Below are 24,422 nucleotides of genomic sequence, written 5' to 3'. Positions count from 1 at the left end.
AACAGGAGCTGTTTCGTATCTTTCAGGGAAGCTTCCAGTGAATCTGAACACAGCAGTAAATCATCCACATACTGTATCAATACTGATCCACTCTCTGGTTGAAAAGACTGTAAACAATCATGCAAAGCCTGAGAAAATATACTTGGACTATCTATGAAACCTTGGGGTAATCGAGTCCACGTGTATTGGACTCCTCTGTATGTGAATGCAAACAAATATTGGCTGTCAGGGTGCAGAGGTACCGAAAAGAAAGCGGAGCAGAGGTCAATAACAGTGAAAAATTTGGCAGTGGGAGGAATTTGCATTAGGATGACAGCTGGATTAGGCACTACGGGGAACTGACTCTCGACTATTTTGTTAATCCCCCTTAGATCCTGCACTAGCCTGTAACCCCTCCCCCCACTCTTTTTAACAGGGAAGATGGGACTATTTGCTGTGCTGGACGTTCTTACTAGAATGCCCTGTTGTAGCAAGCGCTCTATTACGGGAAAAACTCCTAACTCCACCTCTGGCTTCAGAGGATACTGTGGGATTTTTGGAGCTATCCTACCATCTTTTACTTGTACTACTACTGGAGCTACGTTTGCCATTAATCCAGTGTCCTGTCCATCTTTTGTCCAAAGTGACTCTGGTATCTGAGATGTCATCTCTTCTACCTGGGATGGGTTCCTATTTGTTATAACGGTGTGTGACATTAATTTTGATGGGGAGTCTAACATGTCTCGTACTTCCTGAGCGTGATTCTCAGGGATGTCCAAGAATACACCTTCAGGAGTACAATAGATGACGCAACCCATTTTACATAGTAAGTCTCTACCCAGGAGATTGGTTGGTGCAGATGCAGCCAGCAAAAAGGAATGCTTGGTGTGCAAAGGCCCTATTGTAATCTCGGCTGGCTTGCTAACAGGGTAGTGCTGGACTACTCCCGTTACTCCCATGGCTGGAATTGTCCTACCAGTGGTTCTCATGCCCACTGTCGAATTGATCACTGACTTGGCCGCCCCTGTGTCTACAAGAAAGTTTAAAGTTTTACCGGCTACATTGATTGCAATCTCTGGTTCGCTTCCAAGACTGGCAATCAATTTAACTGGTTGCAGATTACAGGTATGGCCACACCCCTATTGGGTATGCTGACCTCCCTGAATCCCATTGGCAGCAACTATTTGTGAGGGGGTTAGCTGGGAACTACCAGAGGCATGCCAATCTCTGTTCGGGGGATATCTTTTTGTTTCCCCTGTATGTGGCTCAAAACTCCGCCTCTGTGGACCCTGCTCCCAATGTCGTGTGTTGTGTTGTTGTCTAGGGGGTTGAAAAGATCTTTGTACATTTCTTACTCTACAGTCTCGTGCAAAGTGTCCTGGTTTGTTACAAGAAAAACATGTTATTATACTTGCCTTACCCACAGGATTCGGTGGTACATACGCAGGCTGCCTTGTGGTCAGCGCCTGTATACTTACTGACATCAACTTATCACTTTGCGACTCCCTGTGCCTAGTGATGTTTTTGTCATGATCAACAGCAGCCTCTCTCAATGTGGACACTGACAGACCTCGCCAGCATGGCTGCGTGGTCTGAACCCTAGTCTTTAATGTTTCTTTCAAACCATCCATCAGTACAGACACTGCTACTTCCCGATGGTTTGGGTTGGTCTTTATGTCCTCTATACCAGTGTACTTTGCTATTTCTGTTAGTGCCCGGTGGAAATATTCTGCTGCCGTTTCGGACTCTTTTTGCTTAATGGAAAATATTTTATTCCATTTAACAACGGCTGGGAAATACTCCTTTAGTTGTAAATTTATCCTTTTTACATTATCCTTATTGTATACGTCTGTAAGCGGTACATCTTTATCCAATTGACAGTCAGCTAAAAACTGAGTTGCGTCGACATTGGAAGGTAAACAAGCTCTTAGCAGTACCTGCCAATCCTTGTTGTTGGGCTCTACAGTGTTACCTAAATCCCTGATGTATTTTTGGCTAGCAACTAAGTCTTTCCTGGGGTCAGGAAATTCGGACACTATTGCTCTTATTTCCATTCTGGAAAATGGGGCGTACATGGCAATGTTCCTTAGGGGAGTGGCTCCAGACACATCTGTTTTTCCATTGGGAACTGCTATTACCCTTACAGGAGCAATTCTAACAGCATCTTCCTGTGTAGATTCTACAACTTGTGGTACAATGGTTTCAGTGTAGTGCATGGTGCCGTACTTACCCGTTGACACGACCTCACCTATCCCTCCGCTAGGGGCTTTCACTAATCTCGTGGGTGTCGCTGTGCCTACTGTGGTCTCTGATATGGTGGCCGCAAGAGAGAGAGCTGAAATTGTTGCCGAATCGTCTTCTTGTTCACACTCCTGAGGAAGGTTCAAAACAGGGTACAACTTGCACGGGTTAATACTTGCATGAGTTATTCGGTTAACATCATTTACATTTACAGGGTTACTAAGAGTTTGTGTTTTGCAACCCAGTGCGTTTCTCTCCGCAATCAACCTCTCTCCTGCAATGTATGGTGGAGGAGGAGCTGTGGCAATCAGCTTCCTGACCGCCCCAGTTCCCGCCGCCAGAGCCAAACCTCTCTGTATCTCACCTTCCTGGTGCCATAACTGCAAGTAATCATGATGCTGAATTCGTCTCTTTGATGATTTTACGAGACATATCCTCCTCCTTAAATTTTGTAACACATCTGGACTGAAGCTACCTATTCTTGGGAACTTGTCCCTGTCTTGTACAGTCATTCTCTCCCATTCATCACATAAAACCTCTGTGTGACTACCGTATTTTTCACACATAATGTATCTTGCCGACCCGACTGGTCGGTTCTCCGAATCAACCTGAACCTGGGTTGATCGCCCCCTACCTGAGCAACTGGCCCCCATCGTCTGTAGGTGTTGCTTAGTCCTCCTTGGATTTTCTGTATCAAGGTTTTCAGCAAGCCTTTACAGACAACCAAATTACTCCACAGTAGGCCGGCGGTGGCGGTTTACCGAGTACCCCACTCACTCGCCCACCTCGACCAATACGACCTGATCACACCGATATGGTGCTGGCGTACTCGATACAGGGCCCCTATGGAACCTTCAGTTTACTGGAACATATGAGGGTTACCCGCAGGACACTTACTCTTTCCAGTAAAGTTGGGGTTGTTAGATAGTTCCTGAGTGACCAGCGAACTTCCCTTCCAAAAATAAAAAATTACACAAATCACGTCAGAATGTACAAGTAGCGTTTGTGACCACTTTTCTCTAATGGTATGAGGTCAGATTACTAACTACTGCACACAATTACGTGCGGTCCAATCGTTCAGTACGCGAGCACTATTTGTCATGTACTGAAAGATTAATGGAATCGATGTTTCCGGCTGCGATTCCTTCAACCAGAGCTTGTATGGCCTATATGGGTTCTGCACCAACACCCCAGGCGTTGTGCCACTGGACTTTTATAGCGGACCTTTTTACCTTATGACCTCCTGGTCTTGTTACCTTATGGTCCGCTATACTCTAATGCTCAAATATTATTTAACCAGGGATGCCTCCCTAGCCACCGTATATGTCACTTATACGTATGTCCCTTTACGAGTACCCGACTTTCCTTTTGGTTCCACCTTTAAAATTGTATAAACTTTTGTATACAAAACACACTCACTCAACACATGTACACTTTTGTTTCTATATCTATTTCTGCGCAGAAATTGTCTTCAGGCCAAGTGTGTTACCAATTAGGAGCAGGATCTGTTAAACTAAATTTCAGATTTTCCAAAAATAGATTTGCGTTATTTACCGCTTCGCGTTATTTATCGCTGTGCGTTAATTATCCAACTTTATCACAACTTGAGCTACGTGGGCGTAACCAGACGCTACGTTGCGTAATGTACGCTGCGTGCGTCTGCCTTTTGGATTGCGTACGCTAGTCTTTGTTAGCGACACGTGTACGCAATGCAAAGGATCCACCGTAACACAATATATATTTTATCAATGTAGATGATCCCTGATCATCTACCGCAATCCACACTGCACACTGGCTGCCTCGTCTCTCGGACAAGCCGTGTGTTGTTCTATACTTTAACTATTACCTCTATTATTAAATAACAGCAAATCTCCTTTTAGCCCTTTCTATCAACTATAAAAATGTGGCAAACAGGAATAGTGATATACGAAAAATGAAATACACAAGTGAAAAGAAATGCAGGTATATATGCGTGCGTATGCAAGACAAAAGAAAAAAATAAACAGTTTTAAAAAGACACAAGCGTTTTGTTCTTACTTCCGGTTACCGGGTTCCTTCAGCACTCTTTACCTAAGCGAAGCAGACGCTTATCCCGTCAGCAACTGCGAGACAACCTCCCACCCTTTTGCTGGGGGATAAAGTCTGCTGATCTACCTAGTGCAGATGTGAAAAGGACCGGGCGAGCCCGCAATTGACAATGCTAAATTCCTATGTCGTATAAACAACCCTTATGAAGCTAAGAACACTGTACGCTGTTTACTTAAGAAATACCGTAATGGTACGCTATCTGCGTAGCGATCGCTCAGCCGTAGGCGAGACGCTCAAGCGTCACGTTCGCTCACGGCCCAGCGATCACAGGACACGTTATTGGTTATGTCTAGGGGAAAGATTCGCTATGGCGTAGCATACGCTCGAGACCACGAGGAGGTCACCAGCGATGCAGACGCTCACAACACTATACCTTGATATTAAACCTTATACCGATGAAACACACAGAATACCTTAATGTGAGTACAGGGTGTAAATGCAACCTTGTGTAACCTGACTACCTACAAAGCTGTTTGAGCGTCACCGACGCTCAAGTGAACACTTAACACTATAGTAAATACACTGATACTGGTTTAGGGTTCCAAAGCCTATTATCTGTATTATATCTAGTATACTTGTAAAAGAGTAACACAGTACAAATGATACACTACAATATAACAAAGACTTCCTAACCAAACACCTAACTAAGGGATAAACTACAATGCTATCCTGGTCTAACACAATACAATACAATACTATAATACTACGAAGTATTTAAGAGAAAAGAGGAGAGAGAGAGAGATAGAGAGAGAGAGAGAAAGAGAGATATTGGCTCGCAGAAAGACAATGATTACGGAGAGAACTTACGCACAAAGGGTATGATCGCCTGCGCCTCGATATCCAGCTCCCGATTATCAGCAGATAACCGTTGATGAGAGAGTGAGAGCTGGATGTGGTCGGCCTGCCTATTTATGCCCCACACACAATGCAATCTCCTAGTCCCTACAATCCTTCAGTTTATTGGACACAGGAATTCGACCCTGTACTGTAACCAAAGGTCATAGGGTGATTCATACAGGTGGGCTGTGACGATTTCCAACAGCTCAGGTGGGTGGGAAACTGGGTTTCCCGCCGCATACCTGAGTATGTGCAAATCATAGAAATGGACATAAACTTCTTATGTCCATAACTATTCGCACGAGCGATTAATACGCTCCAAACCAACACCGGAATATTGCTAATTAAATACTCTTCCGATGGGTATCAAACACTGCTGTATGACTCCTGTTAGACCCTTCGTGCAATACAAAGAGGGATTCCTCCGCTCAGGGACATTCTATCTAAACCAAACTTACAGAAACTATTGAGGGGAACATGATCTATGAAATACATTAATTTGTGAATATTTGTAACGAATGAGTCGCACGCTACGATCACATAAACTCTACCGTAAATGCGCATACTGCGCGTGCGAGTGCACGCTATTGCGGGTATGCGCTTCCACGGGAGAGCGTACGCATGCGCAGCACGGACCAGTGTGCGGTGCAAATATGGCAGTGTGCATTAAGACATTTTTCTGACTTCGACAGACTGCTGGGGGCAATCCTTTAGCCCAGATGCGTGCGCTCCTCCCCCTGATTCCGCCACTTATCAGGGATTATGCTTCGGGTGCCTGAGACACCCAAAGCATAATCCGCGATAAGCGGGCTGCCAGAGCCGTGATAACACATGGGATTGGGAACTTACCCCATATCCCATGTGTTACTGCACGATCACGAGTTGGTTTTCAGCAGATAAGAACAGCCTCTAATTAGATACCACGATAATGACCATCGGTCATTAATCGCGATATCCGGCCGCTTTTATCGGACAAAAACGGATTGAGGCTAATTGGATACCGCCCTTGGTTGGGGCATACTGTACATGACTTCAAAAGGATCAATCAGTTGTGCCATGCTGTGGCTAATAAGTTTCGGCTTCCCTGTTACATTAAAGTTTCAGTTTTAAAAACAAATTATCTGATCTAAAAAGCATTAAAGTTGTATTGGGCAATAACGAAATTACTTGGGGGTGATTGACAACTGATGTAGAAACCAGAGCTGACTGCTGCTCCTGACATAATCAGGGTAAAAAAGCATGTGACTTTGGTGACCTTTGTAAGCAGAGATGTAGGTGAGACGAGATTCAGACCATCAAAAAAGCATATCCTAATGAATATTGATTACAGTTTGGTTGGTTTGAGCTTGATGAGGGATGACTTGTCACCGTTAGTTCCACATGTTTTAACATATTAGCTTGTTTCACAGTCTATTCCTGGGTTCAAGTGTATGCATTTTAAAGGAGGTGTCAGGATCAACGTATATATGCTATAACAGTAAGTCTTGTGATGTGCAAACTCAAAGTAGCTTGAGTTTGTAGATCTTAGTTTTCATATTAATATTTTCAAAATAAAAGTGACAACAAACTCTTATAGTCTTAAACCAGGCATGCATTATGCAATTATCGTCCCAAATGCAGCTTATTGTGCCAATAATTGCATAATGTATGACTGCAACCGATTGGTGATGATTGGATGGTCGGGCATGGAAATTCTTACAACATGCCTGACTGATCATTGGTTGCCCACATCTGGCAGGGAATGTGCTGCTGCGGCCGATTTGCTAGACGTTTCTTACGGTAAAGTGTTTCTTCTTCAGGGGAAAAACCCAGATACCATGTGTCGTGTGCGATATCTCTATGGCTTCAGTAACTGACGGGTTTCAGGCTGTTTGCCTATCATAACTAATCGGTAGTTAGTAAGATAGTAGAAAAAGATTAAGGGTAAATTTACTAAAGGTTGATTTTAATCATTTTTAAATCTATCTATTTTAAATGTCATTTACTAACATTTAAAAATGGATATCGAAAAGCTACTTTTAGTAAATGCATTTTTGCCCCTGAAACACCAATTTTGATCAATTTAAAATTGTCCTTTAGTAAATGTACCCCAAAGTGTTAGCGAGGGGCCAGTTTACATGGTGTTTCTCGCTGTGCAGGGAATCTCACAGCCATTTACACTCCGCAATGGAACCCCATTTGGGCCTCTCTGCTGCACTTTGCTGGAGAAGTCTATTTCCATACACATTCTGGGCAGTGTTAAAACTCACACCAATGTATAGTATATACAGCAAACAAACACAGTGGAAGCTGCTCAAATCAATCTGGCTGTACTTTTCAGGTGCATGAAAGGGAGAGGTCATACCAAACAGAAAACAGAACGGGGGGTTATACCCCCAGGTGTCCCCCAGCACACTAAATAGTACCTCCAACAATACTTGAAAAACAATATGGTAATAGAAATTTAGAGATATTTGTTGCATGCAAATACATGGTAAGACATCGGGCCACTTCACAGCTTCTCTGATACTGGCAGTCCCTACACTGCATGATAACAGTACCCACTCTGGGCGGTATCAGTACGAGATCCTGCTGCGCTCGCCACGCTTCGGGCCCGGTGGCGACCTTAGGTCGCCACAGGGTTCTAGTCCCCTCCTGGTGGTGGCGGGGACCACCACCCAAGAGGGGTAACCAGCCAGCGTTTGGAGTCAGTATCCTGACAGGCTGGAAATTGACTGCCTCACCTCTGGGCCATGTAATTGTCTATTGTAAGGCCTCACGATAAAGGCACTTACAGAAATACACCCAAATTGAGAGCTAGCTTGCCTGGGAGCCACCCCTGGGATCTCCAAATAGCACTACAAGAACCAGTGGCCCGGTGGCTTCCCCCCCCTCCCCCATCTGTTTTCTGTATAGTATATACAGCCTGTATGTGTACTGTATAACTTTCTTTTATGATTACAAAACTCCAGGATTTACAAGTGTGCATTCACTAACAAAATCACATCAAAAGTAACAGAAAACCGATATAGTCACCATTTTTGGGTCTGGTTTCACTTCTACAAATCTGGGTCTTGTGTAATGTGCTTTGATGATTATAGTGTAGGCTGAAGCTCAGGGCGGCACATCATTTTTTTTGTCTTTGGCACTACGGGTTGAGTATCCCATATCCAAATATTCCGAAATACGGAATATTCCGAAATACAGACTTTTTTGAGTGAGAGTGAGATAGTGAAACCTTTGTTTTCTGATGGCTCAATGTACACAAACTTTGTTTAATACACAAAGTTATTAAAAATATTGTATTAAATGACCTTCAGGCTGTGTGCATAAGGTGTATATGAAACATAAATGAATTGTGTGAATGTACACACACTTTGTTTAATGCACAAAGTTATAAAAAATATTGGCTAAAATTACCTTCAGGCTGTGTGTATAAGGTGTATATGAAACGTAAATGCATTCTGTGCTTAGATTCAGGTCCCATCACCATGATATCTCATTATCGTATGCAATTATTCCAAAATACGGAAAAATCCCATATCCAAAATACCCCTGGTCCCAAGCATTTTGGATAAGGGAGACTCAACCTGTATTTACGCTGCCCATGGGTGGTGGAATATAAGTCTCTTTTATATACACAAGAAATATAGTTGTATATGTATGGAAACAAGTAAGGCACTTTCTCTTAACTGACTACCTGAAACTATGGAAACAGATGATCTAACCCTGCATATTCTGAGAGCAGTACATTGAGCTGCTGCATGACTGGAGTATTTGGGTATTTGCTGGACGATGTGTAATAAAACTTGCACCCTGTGTATTACGCATCTCTGTCTGCTGTTTCATCCTCTTTCTTCCTCTGCCATTCACCTGTGAGCCTGTCTATCCATCCCTATCCTTTGTCTTCCAGCTACTTGTCAGGTCCCAGAGATACAAATGATCTCTTATGACTTGGAAGGTTGGGGTCTCGCTTGATGTTTTTTAATGTGAGCAACACATTAGGAATAATCTCTCTTAATGACTTGTGCATTAGGTATCGTGCCGGATAAATGAACTATCAATTTCTTAGCTTTTTTTATGCAGTACTTAAAGTTACGGCTCATTGGTAATTAACCCCCTCCAGGCTGTCAGCTGCCTATCCTCCATCCTAGTGGGATTACAGTTTCTGGTAGTTTGTAACTAACTTGAGTCTGTTTGCAGTGTGCATTACACGTATGAGAAACTACGAGGGAGGTCAAGATATATGATAAATAAGCTGCGTCTGCAGTACTGTGTATGAGTGTCGGGTACAGTGCATAGAAGAGGCACACATTAGTTGTGGTGTGCTCTCTGTCTTTATGAATCAGAAGGTGGTGCAAAGCACACGTACCCATGTTACAAGGGTTTAGGTTATTAGGGTGAGCCACATAGAAAAATTTATGAACAGTTATGTATGTAGCACACACGTTATACAGAGACTATTTCAGTCATTCACATCAGTCCCTGCCCCATTGGAGCTTACAATCTATGGGGGGGGTCATTCCGAGTTGTTCGCTCGCTAGCTGATTTTAGCAGCATTGCACACGCTAGGCTGCCGCCCTCTGGGAGTGTTTCTTAGTTTAGCAGAATAGCGAACGAAAGATTAGCAGAATTGCGAATAGAAAATTCTTAGCAGTTTCTGAGTAGCTCCAGACTTACTTCTACACTGCGATCAGCTCAGCCCGTTTCGTTCCTGGTTTGACGTCACAAACACGCCCTGCGTTCGGCCAGCCACTCCCCCGTTTCTCCAGACACGCGTTTTATCCTGGCACGCCTGCGTTTTTCCGCACACTCTCAGAAAACGGCCAGTTTCCGCCCAGAAACACCCACTTCCTGTCAGTCACACTCCGATCACTTCAACGAGGAAAATTCTTCGTTCGGACGTGAGTAAATCGACTAAGTTTTGTGCTAAAATACTTAGCGCATGCGTATTGCGTACCATGCGCATGCGCATTTTTGCCTTAATCGCTCCGTTGCGAAAATCGGCAACGAGCGATCAACTCGGAATGACCCCCTATATTCCCTATCACATTGACACACACAGGCACTTTAGGATTAACTTTTGTCAGAAGCCAGTTAACCTACCATTATGTTTTTGGATTGTGGATGGAAACCGAGAACACAGAGGAAACCCATTTAAAAAAAAGGGAGAGAAAACCCAAACGTCACAAAGAGTGCCTTGGGTAAAAATTTAACTTATGACATCAGGGCTGTGAGGCAGTAATGCTAACTACTACGGGAATACATACTATATCCCGGCGGTTGGGATGCCGGTGGTCAACCGCGGCATCCCGAAAGGAAGATCCTGACATCGGAGGGGGTAAGTATTTCTACCCCCCTTGTCCCCTACCCTAACCCTCGAGAGGTGGTAACTACAGCTAACCCTCATAACCCTCATAAATCTTTCTACCACACAGAACACTTCTAATGTCATGCAGGAGGGTGACAGTATGAATTTAGAAGAAACTAACTTTGAGGAATGGAGCTGGGTGCCTCCCTCCAAACGCCACAGCATGTCAATCATGCTGAGGCACACGGGCTGCAAGCAATATCGCAAGACCAGTTCTGCGCAGACCTCCTAACATCATATGTGTACGCAAACCATTCATTAGGTTTGCATACAAATATGAATTAGGCCTACTGTACAAATCGGTAAATTCTGATTCATGGTAAAAGGCTTACGTTGAGTGTTTGTAGAAAGTAAGGTGCTGCTATATCTGTTGCACAGCCTGATATGGGAGACGGGAGAGGAGTCCATAAGGAGATCATGTAAGAATGTGCTTAGTGATCAGGACTCTTGTTTTCTCCTTGCAGTATTGCAGTATGGTCCTTGAACAGCAGGGGAGTGGTCCTCTGCAAATCTACCCACGTGGTAAGTGCTATCCTGCCTGCTCCTTAAATCTGCCATTATTAAACATGTGGTTGCTGTGGTATATTTATGTCATGTATTAAGGGGTATATTCAATTGCTGACGGAAACTGCCATCTTGTCGGAAAGATGGCAGTTTCCAACAGGTTTTGGTTGGAAGGGGTTCCGACCTATTCAATGCTGGCTGTTTATTTCCGACAGGTCGAGAATTCCCGACTTGTCGGAAAACACGTGGATTGTCGGATTAGCCGCGAATCCACGTGTTCCGCTGCCAAATCCTACAGGTTTTGGCCCCGGTTCCGACAATGTAAATCCGACTTTTTTTTAAAGTCGGATTGACATTGTCGAGATCGGGGAGATGAGACGGGGGAGCGGGGACACGTCATGACGGCGAGCATGTGACAGGGACCATGTGAGGAGAGGAGCGGGTCAGGTGAGGAGAGGAATCGGCGGCAGCAGCACGGACGGACACTGGTGCTCAGCATAGAGGACCCGCCCGCTGGATGTGACAACACTGCCTCCCCAGGTACTTGTGACAGTTTTCGGGAGCGGCCAAATCCGACAGTCGGATTTGGCCGCTCATTGACTACTGACCTGTCGTATCCTTTCCGTTGGAAAGGATCCAGCAGGTATTGCATACACGCCTAAGAGTGAATATATACCCTAAGGGGTGTATGCAATACCTGTCAGATCCTGTCCAACGGAAAGGATCCGACAGGTCAGTATTCAATGAACGGCCTAATCCGACTGTCGTATTTCACCGCTCCCGACAACTGTCACAAGTACCTGGGGAGGTAGACGCCGCTCAAAACCCGTGCTGTCACGTCCGGCGGGCGGGTCCTGTATGTTAAGCGCCGGTGTCCGTCCTTGCTGCTGCTGTTTCCTCTCCTCACCCGGCCCGCTTCTCTCCTCCACGTCTGGCGAGTGGGTCCTCTATGCTGAGCGCCGGTGTCCGTCCGTGCTGCTGCTGTTTCCTCTCCTCATCACCCGGCCCGCTCCTCTCCTCACATGATCCCCATCACATGCTCGCCGTCATGACGTGTCCCCGCTCCCCCGTCTCATCTCCTCGGATCCAACAATGTCAATCTGACTTTAAAAAAATTCGGATTGACATTGTTGGTACCGGGGCCAAAACCTCTTAGCACATGTTTTATAGCTATCGTGATGGGGAGGTTAATTATACATTGGTAGTGTCAGAAACACTGTTTTGAATTTAACCTGTTTATTACTGGAAGTTTATCACTGGATGCACTTGATTGGTAGTAACTCTGAATCTTTGTATATATGAAGCCTATAGGTCCATTGTTCAAAGGCATTAGAAATCTTGACATACTGGGCTGCCCCCAAGCCTCCCCCTTATATATTCAGCCGGCGGTGCATAAATGTGGACATTGCGGCCCGCGGGTGGGGAAGGCACAGGGCAGGCTGTTTTAGCAGGGCACCACCAAAAGGGCAGGGCACAGCACCCTACTAAAACAGCCTAGAGTGAACACTAATGCTGCATGTAACAACACCGGGCATGGATGTTGGACATGGGGCACATCCGGTGGGATGATTCAGTGAATGATGGATTGGGCATACACACTATATAATGGTAATGGGCGGATTCAGAGATCAGGGTGCCCCGAGGCATCACAGTAAAGGCCGCCACCCTCTTCCAATTTTCATTGCTTGGATACAAGCCCTCATTTGATAATTATCAATTTAATATTCTTATAATAATAATATATGCTATGGCATTGGAAATATTTTGTATTTACTTGTAAATGTTGGACTGACGGTACTAAAACAAGAATCTAAGTGCCGCCCCCAACAAGTGGTGCCCCTAGCTACATGCCTCATGTGTCTAATGGGAAATTCCCCACTGCGTCCAGATTGGTCAAAAGTCCCAGTATCGCACATTATATTGTATATTGGGGGTAATTCCAAGTTGATCGCAGCAGGATTTTTGATAGCAATTGGGCAACACCATGTGCACTGCAGGGGAGGCAGATATAACGTGCAGAGAGAGTTAGATTTGGGTGGGTTATTTTATTTCTGTGCAGGATAAATACTGGCTGCTTTATTTTTACACTGCAAATTAGATTGCAGATTGAACACACCCCACCCAAATCTAAAGGCCCGTACACACTGGTCGATATATCGGCCGTTCTCTTGAACGGCCGATATATCGCGGGACCGTCGGCCAGTGTGTACGGCCGATACGTCTGTGAACTCCGTCGTTCACAGACGTATCGCGTCGGCCGCGCAGCACAGCCGACGGCCAATATATCTACCGATATATTGGCGCGTCGCTGTGTGTGTACGGGGCGGTCGGCCGACCGCCCGTACACATGCTGCGGCGGCCGGCGGTGATTGACAGCTGAACTGGGCGGGCGTGTGTACACGCCCGCCCAGTTCATGACGTCAGTCCCCGACGGATCGAGCAGTGTGTATGCTGAACACACTGCTCGATCCGTCCATAGATATATCTGCAGATCAATTGATCTGCAGATATATCTATTAGTGTGTACTCACCTTAACTCTCTCTGCACATGTTATATCTGCCTCCCCTGCAGTGCACATGGGCCCTCATTCCGAGTTGTTCGCTCGCTAGCTGCTTTTAGCAGCATTGCACATGCTAAGCCGCCGCCCTCTGGGAGTGTATCTTAGCATAGCAGAATTGCGAACGAAAGATTCGCAGAATTGCGAATAGAAATTTCTTAGCAGTTTCTGAGTAGCTCCAGACTTACTCAGCCGTTGTGATCAGTTCAGTCAGTTTCGTTCCTGGTTTGACGTCACAAACACACCCAGCGTTCGCCCCGACACTCCCCCGTTTCTTCAGACACTCCCGCGTTTTTCCCAGAAACGCCAGCGTTTTTTCACACACGCCCATAAAACGGGCAGTTTCCGCCCAGAAACACCCACTTCCTGTCAATCACACTCCGATCACCAGAACGAAGAAATTTCTTCGTTAAGCCGTGAGTAAAATACCAAATTTTTAGCAAATTTACTTGGCGCAGACGCACTGCGAACGTTGCGCATGCGCAGTTTGCGACTAATCGCACCGATGCGAGGAAAAATAACGAGCGAACAACTCGGAATGAGGGCCATGGTTTTGCCCAATTGCTAACAAAAATCCTGCTGCGATCAACTTGGAATTACCCCCCTTGTGTACCCAGTTTACGAGAGTCCACTGGTACTTACCATTCATAATCTAGTCTGATGAAACCGTTAGGCAGTAACTTCAGGTGTCACTAATAGGAGGGAGATCTAAAGAAGAGTAGGATTGAACTTCTGGGCACATGGATATATTATATCTAAAGTAAATAGGAAATTAAGTCTAGGAAATATATGAAAATACACATAGAACACCCTTATTCAAATCTATAGGTTTACATATTTCCCCCTACAGGTTAGTATATGTTAGTTTTGGGTTCCAACTCATATTACTTTTGATACCAAGGCTTTACATGTCTTTTATCCTGTGGATCAAAATCTTTTACTAGAAGGTGATGGCAAACAGCAGTGCTTGAATACGTAACCTGTCCACTTTGTCAGACCAAAATAAAAAGGGTGGCCCCTCCTAGATTTGGAGAGAAAACGCTGTATGCCGTGTTTCTTACAGCTACATTGCTCCCATATGACAGAGTAGAAATATTTCCGCTCTGCTTTATTTTTTGTACCATGGCAGAGATGCAGCTTTTATGAGCAGTGTTTCTTTTGTTTTAGCTTTACAAACTGTGTGGTGTGATACCATCGCTTTTCACCAACGTGATAGCGGAACACGGCCTACAAATTTCCTGGACCTATTTGCATCAGTGTGGCATTAGAGCACATTACACCATGGGCATATAGATCCTCATGTGATGTCCTTACCTAGGCACCAGCTCACCCGTCCTGGTTATTCACAAAGTGCATTTGTATATACACTAGCATCACCCCAGACAAATGTTTACACGTGCATTCTGCAGCAGCACTATCCGGAAGCCTTACACCTGTTCCCTGCTGCACACCCACCCGCGCTGTAACATGACTTCACATCTTGCTGCGTTGCACAAAGGCTTATTGATGTGTGCAGTAATTATAGAGTGCGTGACGATTGTTAATAGCTGGGGCACAGCACACTCTCCGCTGACACAGCAGGGGTTAAATATGCATTCCAGCGAGACAGAGCAGGGGGCAAAAAATGTAATTCTTTACTTCAAGACAATCAATCAAAATTGACAGTGACTTTAACAACAATTTGTGGCGTGCAGGGGACGCGAAAAGGGAGCAGCCTGCTCTGTGTGAGCCAAGACCTGTGAGCGTGATTATATTCATAATAATCATCTTTATTTGTCATGTTGCAGTGACAGACAGTGCAATGCTGTGGAATTATATAGCTGCAGTGAGCTCCTGTTTGCCCCCACACCTCTCGCTACTTCGTAATCCCATGAATCGACTATGAATCCCCTTCCTGCATATTGTCTTTATCTGTGCACAAATAATGAGTTTATGTAAAGGTATTCTCAAAGGCTTACCATGACATTCAGATTCTAGCGCTTGGCAGCCATTCTGATCTACCCCAGTGCAGATAAAACTAAATAATATATATTCATACTTTACATTAATGCCAAGAGGCCCTGAGACTAAACCTGCTACTTCTTCCAATACAGTTTGTGCGGTAGAGTGTTATTTTAGAGAAGTGAACATGTGACTAACTTTCATCTTTCAAAGGGTCAACTTTCTCGACATTTACTCTGGCAAAGAGAGGGTTAATCAAATGTAATTGGCATAAATCTGCAGATTTAATTCCAGATTCCTTATTGAGGTTGGAGTATTCTCTGTCTGGCGGGTCACTATTATTTATACCTGGATGCCGTCTGTGTGTCACAATTCAGATAGGACTAGAATACACAAGGCTCCTGTCTGTGGCCTGTAATCAGCCCGGACTGCCCTTTTCCAAGAAAGATATTAGGAACATTTAATAAGACGCCCTGTGCTGACAGGAGGCACGTGGCAAGCATCCTGGATATTAATATGAATAGTCAGTTCTTCCTATTGCACGGAATTCCCAGTATCGCAGCACCTGCTCCAGAATGTGGAATTAAGGGCAGCACACAATCAGTTTTAGCTTACTGTGTGTGTGTGTGTGTGTGTGTGTGTGTGTGTGTGTGTGTGTGTGTGTTTTATTATGTGTTTTAAGCAGAAATTAGAATTTAGATGAGACGGTGTCAGGAGGGTGTGTGATTTCACAGAAAGGATCCTGTCTTCAGGGACTTCTCTCTCTGCTCAGAGAGCCTCTCTTCAATCATTCCTCGCTGCTAATTTTGGTGTCACTCTCATTTCTTTTTAAACGATTCATTTCAAAGGAAGGGGGGTGGGGGGGATTGTAAATGGCCCCGATGTGATCTACAATTTAGTCTATTACTGTTGCAGCCTGCAAGCCTCCCGGGAAGCGGAACATACATGGCCTCAAGGTAGGAATTTCAATAATTGTTTCAGTAAAGTTGGATGGATTTGAAATGCTGTGTTCCACTTATTGAAACGTCAAAAAAAAACCTTCACAACACTCTACTTTCAGCACTGCTGACAAGCAGGTCTACGTTTCCTGGCAGGGCGGGTGCCTGTGAGTACAGGACATCTCCAGAACTCACACTTCTTTCATTGCCAGTTCACTTGACATTAACCCCTCGACTGCACTGGAGGCTATCCGCGCAATTAGCATATAGATGCGTAAGAGCTTCCGGAAACTGTATTTGGATACTGGAAGTCAGATAGGACAGAGATACTGTAAGCCTCTATGTACAGAAAATATTTTAAAGAACTTGTAATTTGTATTTCTCTATCGTCCTAGTGGATGCTGGGGTTCCTGAAAGGACCATGGGGAATAGCGGCTCCGCAGGAGACAGGGCACAAAAGTAAAGCTTTCCGATCAGGTGGTGTGCACTGGCTCCTCCCCCTATGACCCTCCTCCAAGCCAGTTAGATTTTTGTGCCCGGCCGAGAAGGGTGCAATCTAGGTGGCTCTCCTAAAGAGCTGCTTAGAAAAGTTTAGCTTAGGTTTTTTATTTTACAGTGAGTCCTGCTGGCAACAGGATCACTGCAACGAGGGACTTAGGGGAGAAGAAGTGAACTCACCTGCGTGCAGGATGGATTGGCTTCTTGGCTACTGGACATCAGCTCCAGAGGGACGATCACAGGTACAGCCTGGATGGTCACCGGAGCCTTGCCGCCGGCCCCCTTGCAGATGCTGAAATAAGAAGAGGTCCAGAATCGGCGGCAGAAGACTCCTCAGTCTTCTAAAGGTAGCGCACAGCACTGCAGCTGTGCGCCATTTTCCTCTCAGCACACTTCACACGGCAGTCACTGAGGGTGCAGGGCGCTGGGAGGGGGCGCCCTGGGAGGCAAATGAAAACCTATTTTGGCTAAAAATACCTCACATATAGCCTCCGGAGGCTATATGGAGATATTTAACCCCTGCCAGAATCCGTTAAGAGCGGGAGACGAGGCCGCCGAAAAAGGGGCGGGGCCTATCTCCTCAGCACACAGCGCCATTTTCCCTCACAGAAAGGCTGGAGGGAAGGCTCCCAGGCTCTCCCCTGCACTGCACTACAGAAACAGGGTTAAAACAGAGAGGGGGGGCACTAATTTGGCGTTAGAAATATATAAAAAAGATGCTATAAGGGAAAACACTTATATAAGGTTGTCCCTATATAATTATAGCGTTTTTGGTGTGTGCTGGCAAACTCTCCCTCTGTCTCTCCAAAGGGCTAGTGGGTCCTGTCCTCTATCAGAGCATTCCCTGTGTGTGTGCTGTGTGTCGGTACGTGTGTGTCGACATGTAGGAGGACGATGTTGGTGAGGAGGCGGAGCAATTGCCTGTAATGGTGATGTCACTCTCTAGGGAGTCGACACCGGAATGGATGGCTTATTTAGGGAATTACGTGATAATGTCAACACGCTGCAAGGTCGGTTGACGACATGAGACGGCCGACAAACAATTAGTACCGGTCCAGACGTCTCAAAAACACCGTCAGGGGTTTTAAAACGCCCGTTTACTTTAGTCGGTCGACACAGACACAGACAGGGACACTGAATCCAGTGTCGACGGTGAATAAACAAACGTATTCCTTATTAGGGCCACACGTTAAAGGCAATGAAGGAGGTGTTACATATTTCTGATACTACAAGTACCACAAAAGAGGGTATTATGTGGGATGTGAAAAAACTACCATAGTTTTTCCTGAATCAGATAAATTAAATAAAATGTGTGATGATGCGTGGGTTCCCCCCGATAGAAAATTATGGGCGGTATACCCTTTCCCGCCAGAAGTTAGGGCGCGTTGGGAAACACCCCTTAGGGTGGATAAGGCGCTCACACGCTTATCAAAACAAGTGGCGGTACCGTCTATAGATAGGGCCGTCCTCAAGGACCAGCTGACAGGAGGCTGGAAAATATCATAAAAAGTATATACACACATACTGGTGTTATACTGCGACCAGCGATCGCCTCAGCCTGGATGTGCAGAGCTGGGGTGGCTTGGTCGGATTCCCTGACTAAAAATATTGATACCCTTGACAGGGACAGTATTTTATTGACTATAGAGCATTTAAAGGATGCATTTCTATATATGCGACATGCACAGAGGGATATTTGCACTCTGGCATCAAGAGTAAATGCGATGTCCATAACTGCCAGAAGATGTTATGGACACGACAGTGGTCAGGTGATGCAGATTCCAAACGGCACAAAGGTGTATTGCCGTATAAAGGAAGAGGAGTTATTTGGGGTCGGTCCATCGGACCTGGTGGCCACGGCAACTGCTGGAAAATCCACCGTTTTTACCCTAAGTCACATCTCTGCAGAAAAAGACACCGTCTTTTCAGCCTCAGTCCTTTCGTCCCTATAAGATCATATCTGCCCAGGGATAGAGGAAAGGGAAGAAGACTGCAGCAGGCAGCCCATTCCCAGGAACAGAAGCGTTCCACCGCTTCTGACAAGTTCTCAGCATGGCGCTGAGACCGTACAGGACCCCTGGATCCTACAAGTAGTATCCCAGGGGTACAGATTGGAATGTCAAGGTTCAAATCAAGATGGAGTCACTCAGAGCAGTGATAACGAACAGGAAGAAGGGGACTATATAGTGTCCCGGGACATCAGGGATGCTTACCTCTATGTCCCAAATTTGCCCTTCTCACTAAGGGTACCTCAGGTTCGTGGTGCAGAACTGTCACTATCAGTTTCAGACGCTGCCGTTTGGATTGTCCACGGCACCCCGGGTCTTTACTAAGGTAATGGCCGAAATGATGATTCTTCTTCGAAGAAAAGGCGTCTTAATTATCCCTTACTTGGACGATCTCCTGATAAGGGCATAGTCCAGGGAACAGTTGGAGGTAGGAGTAGCACTATCTCGGATACTGCTACAACAGCACGGGTGGATTCTAAATATTCCAAAATCGCAGCTGATCCCGACGACACGTCTGCTGTGCCTAGGGATGATTCTGGACACAGTCCAGAAAAAGGTGTTTCTCCCGAAAGAGAAAGCCAGGGAGTTATCCGAGCTAGTCAGGAACCTCCTAAAAACAGTGCATCATTGCACAAGGGTCCTGGTAGAAAATGGGGGCTTCCTACGAAGCAATTCCATTCGGCAGATTTCACGCAAGAACTTTTCAGTGGGATCTGCTGGACAAATGGTCCGGATCGCATCTTCAGATGCATCAGCGGATAACCCTATATCCAAGGACAAGGGTGTCTCTCCTGTGGTGGTTATAGAGTGCTCATCTTCTAGAGGGCCGCAGATTCGGCATTCAGGATTGGATGCTGGTGACCACGGAGCCCAGCCCGAGAGGCTGGGGAGCAGTCACACAAGGAAAAAATTTCCAGGGAGTGTGATCAAGTCTGGAGACTTTTCTCCACATAAATATACTGGAGCTAAGGGTAAATTTATAATGCTCTAAGCTTAGCAAGACCTCTGCTTCAAGGTCAGCCGGTATTGATCCAGTGGGAAAAACATCACGGCGGTCGCCCACGTAAACAGACAGGGCGACACAAGAAGCAGGAGGGCAATGGCAAAAACTGCAAGGACTTTTCGCTGGGCGGAAAATCATGTGATAGCACTGTCAGCAGTGTTTCATCCCGGGAATGGAAACTGGGAAGCAGACTTCCTCAGCAGGCACGACCTCCACCCGGGAGAGTGGAAACTTCATCGGGAAGTTTTTTCCACATGATTGTAAACCGTTGGGAAATACCAAAGGTGGACATGATGGCGTCCCGTCTGAACAAAAAACGGGACAGGTATTGCGCCAGGTCAAGAGACCCTCAGGCAATAGCTGTGGACGTTCTGGTAACACCGTGGGTGTACCAGTCGGTGTATGTGTTCCCTCCTCTGCTTCTCATACCTAAGGTGCTGAGAATTATAAGACGTTGAGGAGTAAGAACTATACTCATGGCTCCGGATTGGCCAAGAAGGACTTGGTACCCGGAACTTCAAGAGATGTTTACAGAGGTCTTATGGCCTCTGCCGCTAAGAAGGGACTTGCTTCAGCAAGTACCATGTCTGTTCCAAGACTTACCGCAGCTGCGTTTGTTGGCATGGCGGTGGAACGCCGGATCCTAAGGGAAAAAGGCATTCCGGAAGAGGTCATTCCTACCCTGGTCAAAGCCAGAAAGGAGGTGACCGCACAACATTATCACCACATGTGGCGAAAATATGTTGCGTGGTGTGAGGCCAGGAAGGCCCCACAAAGAAATTTCAACTCGGTCGATTCCTGCATTTCCTGCAAACAGGAGTGTCTATGGGCCTCAAATTGGGGTCCATTAAGGTTCAAATTTCGGCCCTGTCAATTTTCTTCCAGAAAGAATTGGCTTCAGTTCCTGAAGTCCAGAACTTTGTCAAGGGAGTATTGCATATACAACCCTCTTTTGTGCCTCCAGTGGCACTGTGGGATCTCAACGTAGTTCTGGGATTCTTCAAATCACATTGGTTTAAAACCAGTCAAATCTGTGGATTTGAAGCATCTCACATGAAAAGTGACCATGTTCTTGGCCCTTGCCTGGACCAGGCGAGTGTCAAATTGGTGGTTTTTTTCTCAAAAAAGCCCATATTTGTTTGTCCATTCGGACAGGGCAGAGCTGCGGACTCGTCCCCAGTTCTCTCCCTAAGGTGGTGTCAGTGTTTCACCTGAACCAGCTTATTGTGGTGCCTTGCACCTACTAGGGACTTGGAGGACTCCAAGTTGCTAGATGTTGTCAGGGCCCTGAAAATATAGGTTCCAGGACGGCTGGAGTCAGGAAAACTGACTTGCTGTTATCCTGTATGCACCCAACAAACTGGGTGCTCTTGCTTTTAAGCAGACTATTGCTAGTTGGATGTGTAATACAATTCAGCTTGCACATTCTGTGGCAGGCCTGCCACAGCCAAAATATGTAAATGCCCATTCCACAAGGAAGGTGGGCTCATCTTGGGCGGCTGCCCGAGGGGTCTCGGCTTTACAACTTTGCCGAGCGGTTATTTAGTCAGGGGCAAACACGTTTGTAAAATCCTACAAATTTGATACCCTGGCTAAGGAGGACCTGGAGTTCTCTCATTCGGTGCTGCAGAGTCATCCGCACTCTCCCGCCCGTTTGGGAGCTTTGGTATAATCCCCATGGTCCTTTCAGGAACCCCAGCATCCACTAGGACGATAGAGAAAATAAGAATTTACTTACCGATAATTCTATTTCTCGGAGTCCGTAGTGGATGCTGGGCGCCCATCCCAAGTGCGGATTATCTGCAATACTTGTACATAGTTACAAAAATCGGGTTATTATTGTTGTGAGCCATCTTTTCAGAGGCTCCGCTGTTATCATACTGTTAACTGGGTTTAGATCACAAGTTGTACGGTGTGATTGGTGTGGCTGGTATGAGTCTTACCCGGGATTCAAAATTCCTCCCTTATTGTGTACGCTCGTCCGGGCACAGTACCTAACTGGCTTGGAGGAGGGTCATAGGGGGAGGAGCCAGTGCACACCACCTGATCGGAAAGCTTTACTTTTGTGCCCTGTCTCCTGCGGAGCCGCTATTCCCCATGGTCCTTTCAGGAACCCCAGCATCCACTACGGACTCCGAGAAATAGAATTATCGGTAAGTAAATTCTTATTTTTTTGGGGAATCATTTAGTTTTCTACAAATTTTGCAGAATACATAAACAAAACTTTTTCAGAATGGTTCAGTTCATAGGAACAAACAAAAATATGTTGATTTTCATAATAAATTGGGCTCCTGATGGCGCTGTTCTATTATTTGTTGTTGTTGTGTTACTCTATCAGTGCAAACCATATTATCTTATATCAATACATGTAAAGATACGGGGCGATGTGTTTGACGTTGCATATCATGCAGAAAGAGTCCACGTGTACGGAGTTCTTTAGATAGCCATCTCCCCTCCATATAAAAGAACAAGAGATGAGTGTGATTTTTTTTTTCTCCAATTAAAATGGTTCATTTTTATTTTTGTTTTTCTATTCACATTTGCCAGGTCCTAATAAAATGCTTTGCAAATCCGCATTCTTCATTTTAATGTTGGATATAAAGGTAATATTAATGAAAAGGAAACAAAAATCCATTTGTTCTCTTTCTTGTCAGGTGAACACCAGAGCAGGACCATCTGGTAGCAGCAGCCCTTCAGTGTCAGACAATATGCCCAGCAATAGGTGAGTGTGTGTGCAGGTTAATGAGTGCACTTTACTGCTCAGTATCAGTCAGCCACCTACAGCCGCAGCACCTCGGGGCTGTGTTCCAGAAGAAGCAGTGAGCACGAGATGTGTGTGTGTGTGGTTCTCAGACTGTCTAGGAACAACTTAATGGCTGAGGCAGTGAGTGGAAAATAATGGAAATAAACCACGGATGGTTAATAAGGGGACTGAAGCACGACCTACTACATGTGTACATCCATCAGGGTCCTAACCCTATATTACTCACTCCTCAGTGCTCTGGAGATTTGTGATATGATTATTATGTCCATCTTTGTGCAGACTTCTGCCTCTGACTACTAGGCTAGTGGGGAACTCTCTGCAGTACAGTAGATTGGAGAGTTAATGAAAGCTATGGCTGTGTGCATCAGTTACCAGCCTGCAAAAGGGTTTTGTTGTCAGATCACATGCCTACGTTTGTGCAGAATCACTTCACTGAAAGGGTAGTGGATAAGTGGAAAAGCCACCCAGCAGAGATGGTTGAGGCTAAGACAGTAAATGTAAACATGCTTGGGATAGACCTATGAATATCCTTACAAAGAACTAAGGATCAAATAAGGTTGAGGTTAACAAAAGGTAAAAAAGGGCCAGACTAGATGGGCCCAGTGGTACTTACCTGCCGTCACTTTCTCTGTTTCTATGTTCTCATTTTATGGGTAAGTGTTATGCACACCAGTGCCAGCAGGAATGTACTGGTGTCTGAACGGAGAGGGATGCAAAACAAATGAACTCACAGACAGACTGGGGAATATGACATTACATACACAGAAGGTGATAGGGTAACAAAATAAGCACAAAGTGAACAGAGAAGCCCAAAGGCTAAGAAACTGGGTGTCTCCCTAGTATTAGGAATGCTCAGATGGAAAGAAGCGAGATGTTGTGATTTAATACGTAGAGAACCCGAAATGCTGTTGCTAAGGGCAACAGCAAAACCCTAAAGGGTTACCAACGGGTGTGGCAGTAAACTCCTTGGTCAGAGATGGAATAATAGACACAAGGAGAGTCTCCACAATCCTAGTCCTCACTTGCAGTGCACTGGTTCAGCTTACTGCCACTAAACTGACACCTGAACACCTTGCACAGTGAGAGAGGATTTTGGCAGGCAAGTCTGAGAATACAGCCGCAAACCTGCTAGGTTCACAGAGTAGCAAAAGAACCCCAGCAGGTTAAACGACTGACTCCAGTCTTACTGCTAGGTCTGGATTGGCAGAGTGTAATACCAAATCCCAAGGCCTATTTGCAGTAAGCAACAAACAAATACAAAGTTTACACAGTACTAGCTAGCTTTCAGGAACTGACTAACCAACAAAGATTCAGCAGCATCTGCCTAACCTGAGAAGAGGGTTTATATAGCAGGTGCTGTCCACGCCCCACTCAGACCTCACAGACTGTGAGCACAAAAACCAGCACCGGATCCCCTGCCGTGCACAGAGCCTGTAACCACTGCACAGCAAAAGACCCGAACCGGAGTATCGGCTACGCTCAGGTTACTCCGCTAGCACTTGTCTCCCGGTTGCCATGACGACGTGGCAGCACAGAGCAGGAGACCCTAACAGTAAGGCCATGTCTTTGCAGACCAGTTTGGCAACATCTGTGGGGATGCAAATGTGGATCGGTGGTTCAACCTGCTAAATAGGTATTAGGGGGAAAAAATCAGATTGCCTTATTAAAATGAGCGAGTGGGGTGGAGAAGGCTGTTTATGGATGTGCACAGT

General features: G+C 45.6%; 1 protein-coding gene across 2 annotated transcripts in view; it reads left to right on the top strand.

Annotated features, from left to right (window-relative positions):
• MAP2K5 (mitogen-activated protein kinase kinase 5) overlaps positions 1–24,422 on the top strand; it is a 270,085-nt gene that overhangs the window by 47,425 nt on the left and 198,238 nt on the right. For both annotated transcript variants that reach the window (XM_063925546.1, XM_063925547.1), the window contains exons 4-6: positions 10,960–11,017; positions 16,414–16,454; positions 22,601–22,668. In XM_063925546.1, the coding sequence (XP_063781616.1) occupies positions 10,960–11,017; positions 16,414–16,454; positions 22,601–22,668 (167 nt within the window). The remainder of the gene's footprint in view (positions 1–10,959; positions 11,018–16,413; positions 16,455–22,600; positions 22,669–24,422) is intronic.

The sequence above is a fragment of the Pseudophryne corroboree genome, chromosome 6, assembly GCF_028390025.1.
Source record: "Pseudophryne corroboree isolate aPseCor3 chromosome 6, aPseCor3.hap2, whole genome shotgun sequence".
Taxonomy (NCBI): Eukaryota; Metazoa; Chordata; class Amphibia; order Anura; family Myobatrachidae; genus Pseudophryne; species Pseudophryne corroboree.
The sequence above is the reverse complement of the archived record's forward strand: the minus strand, read 5'-3'. Positions and strand labels throughout refer to the sequence as shown.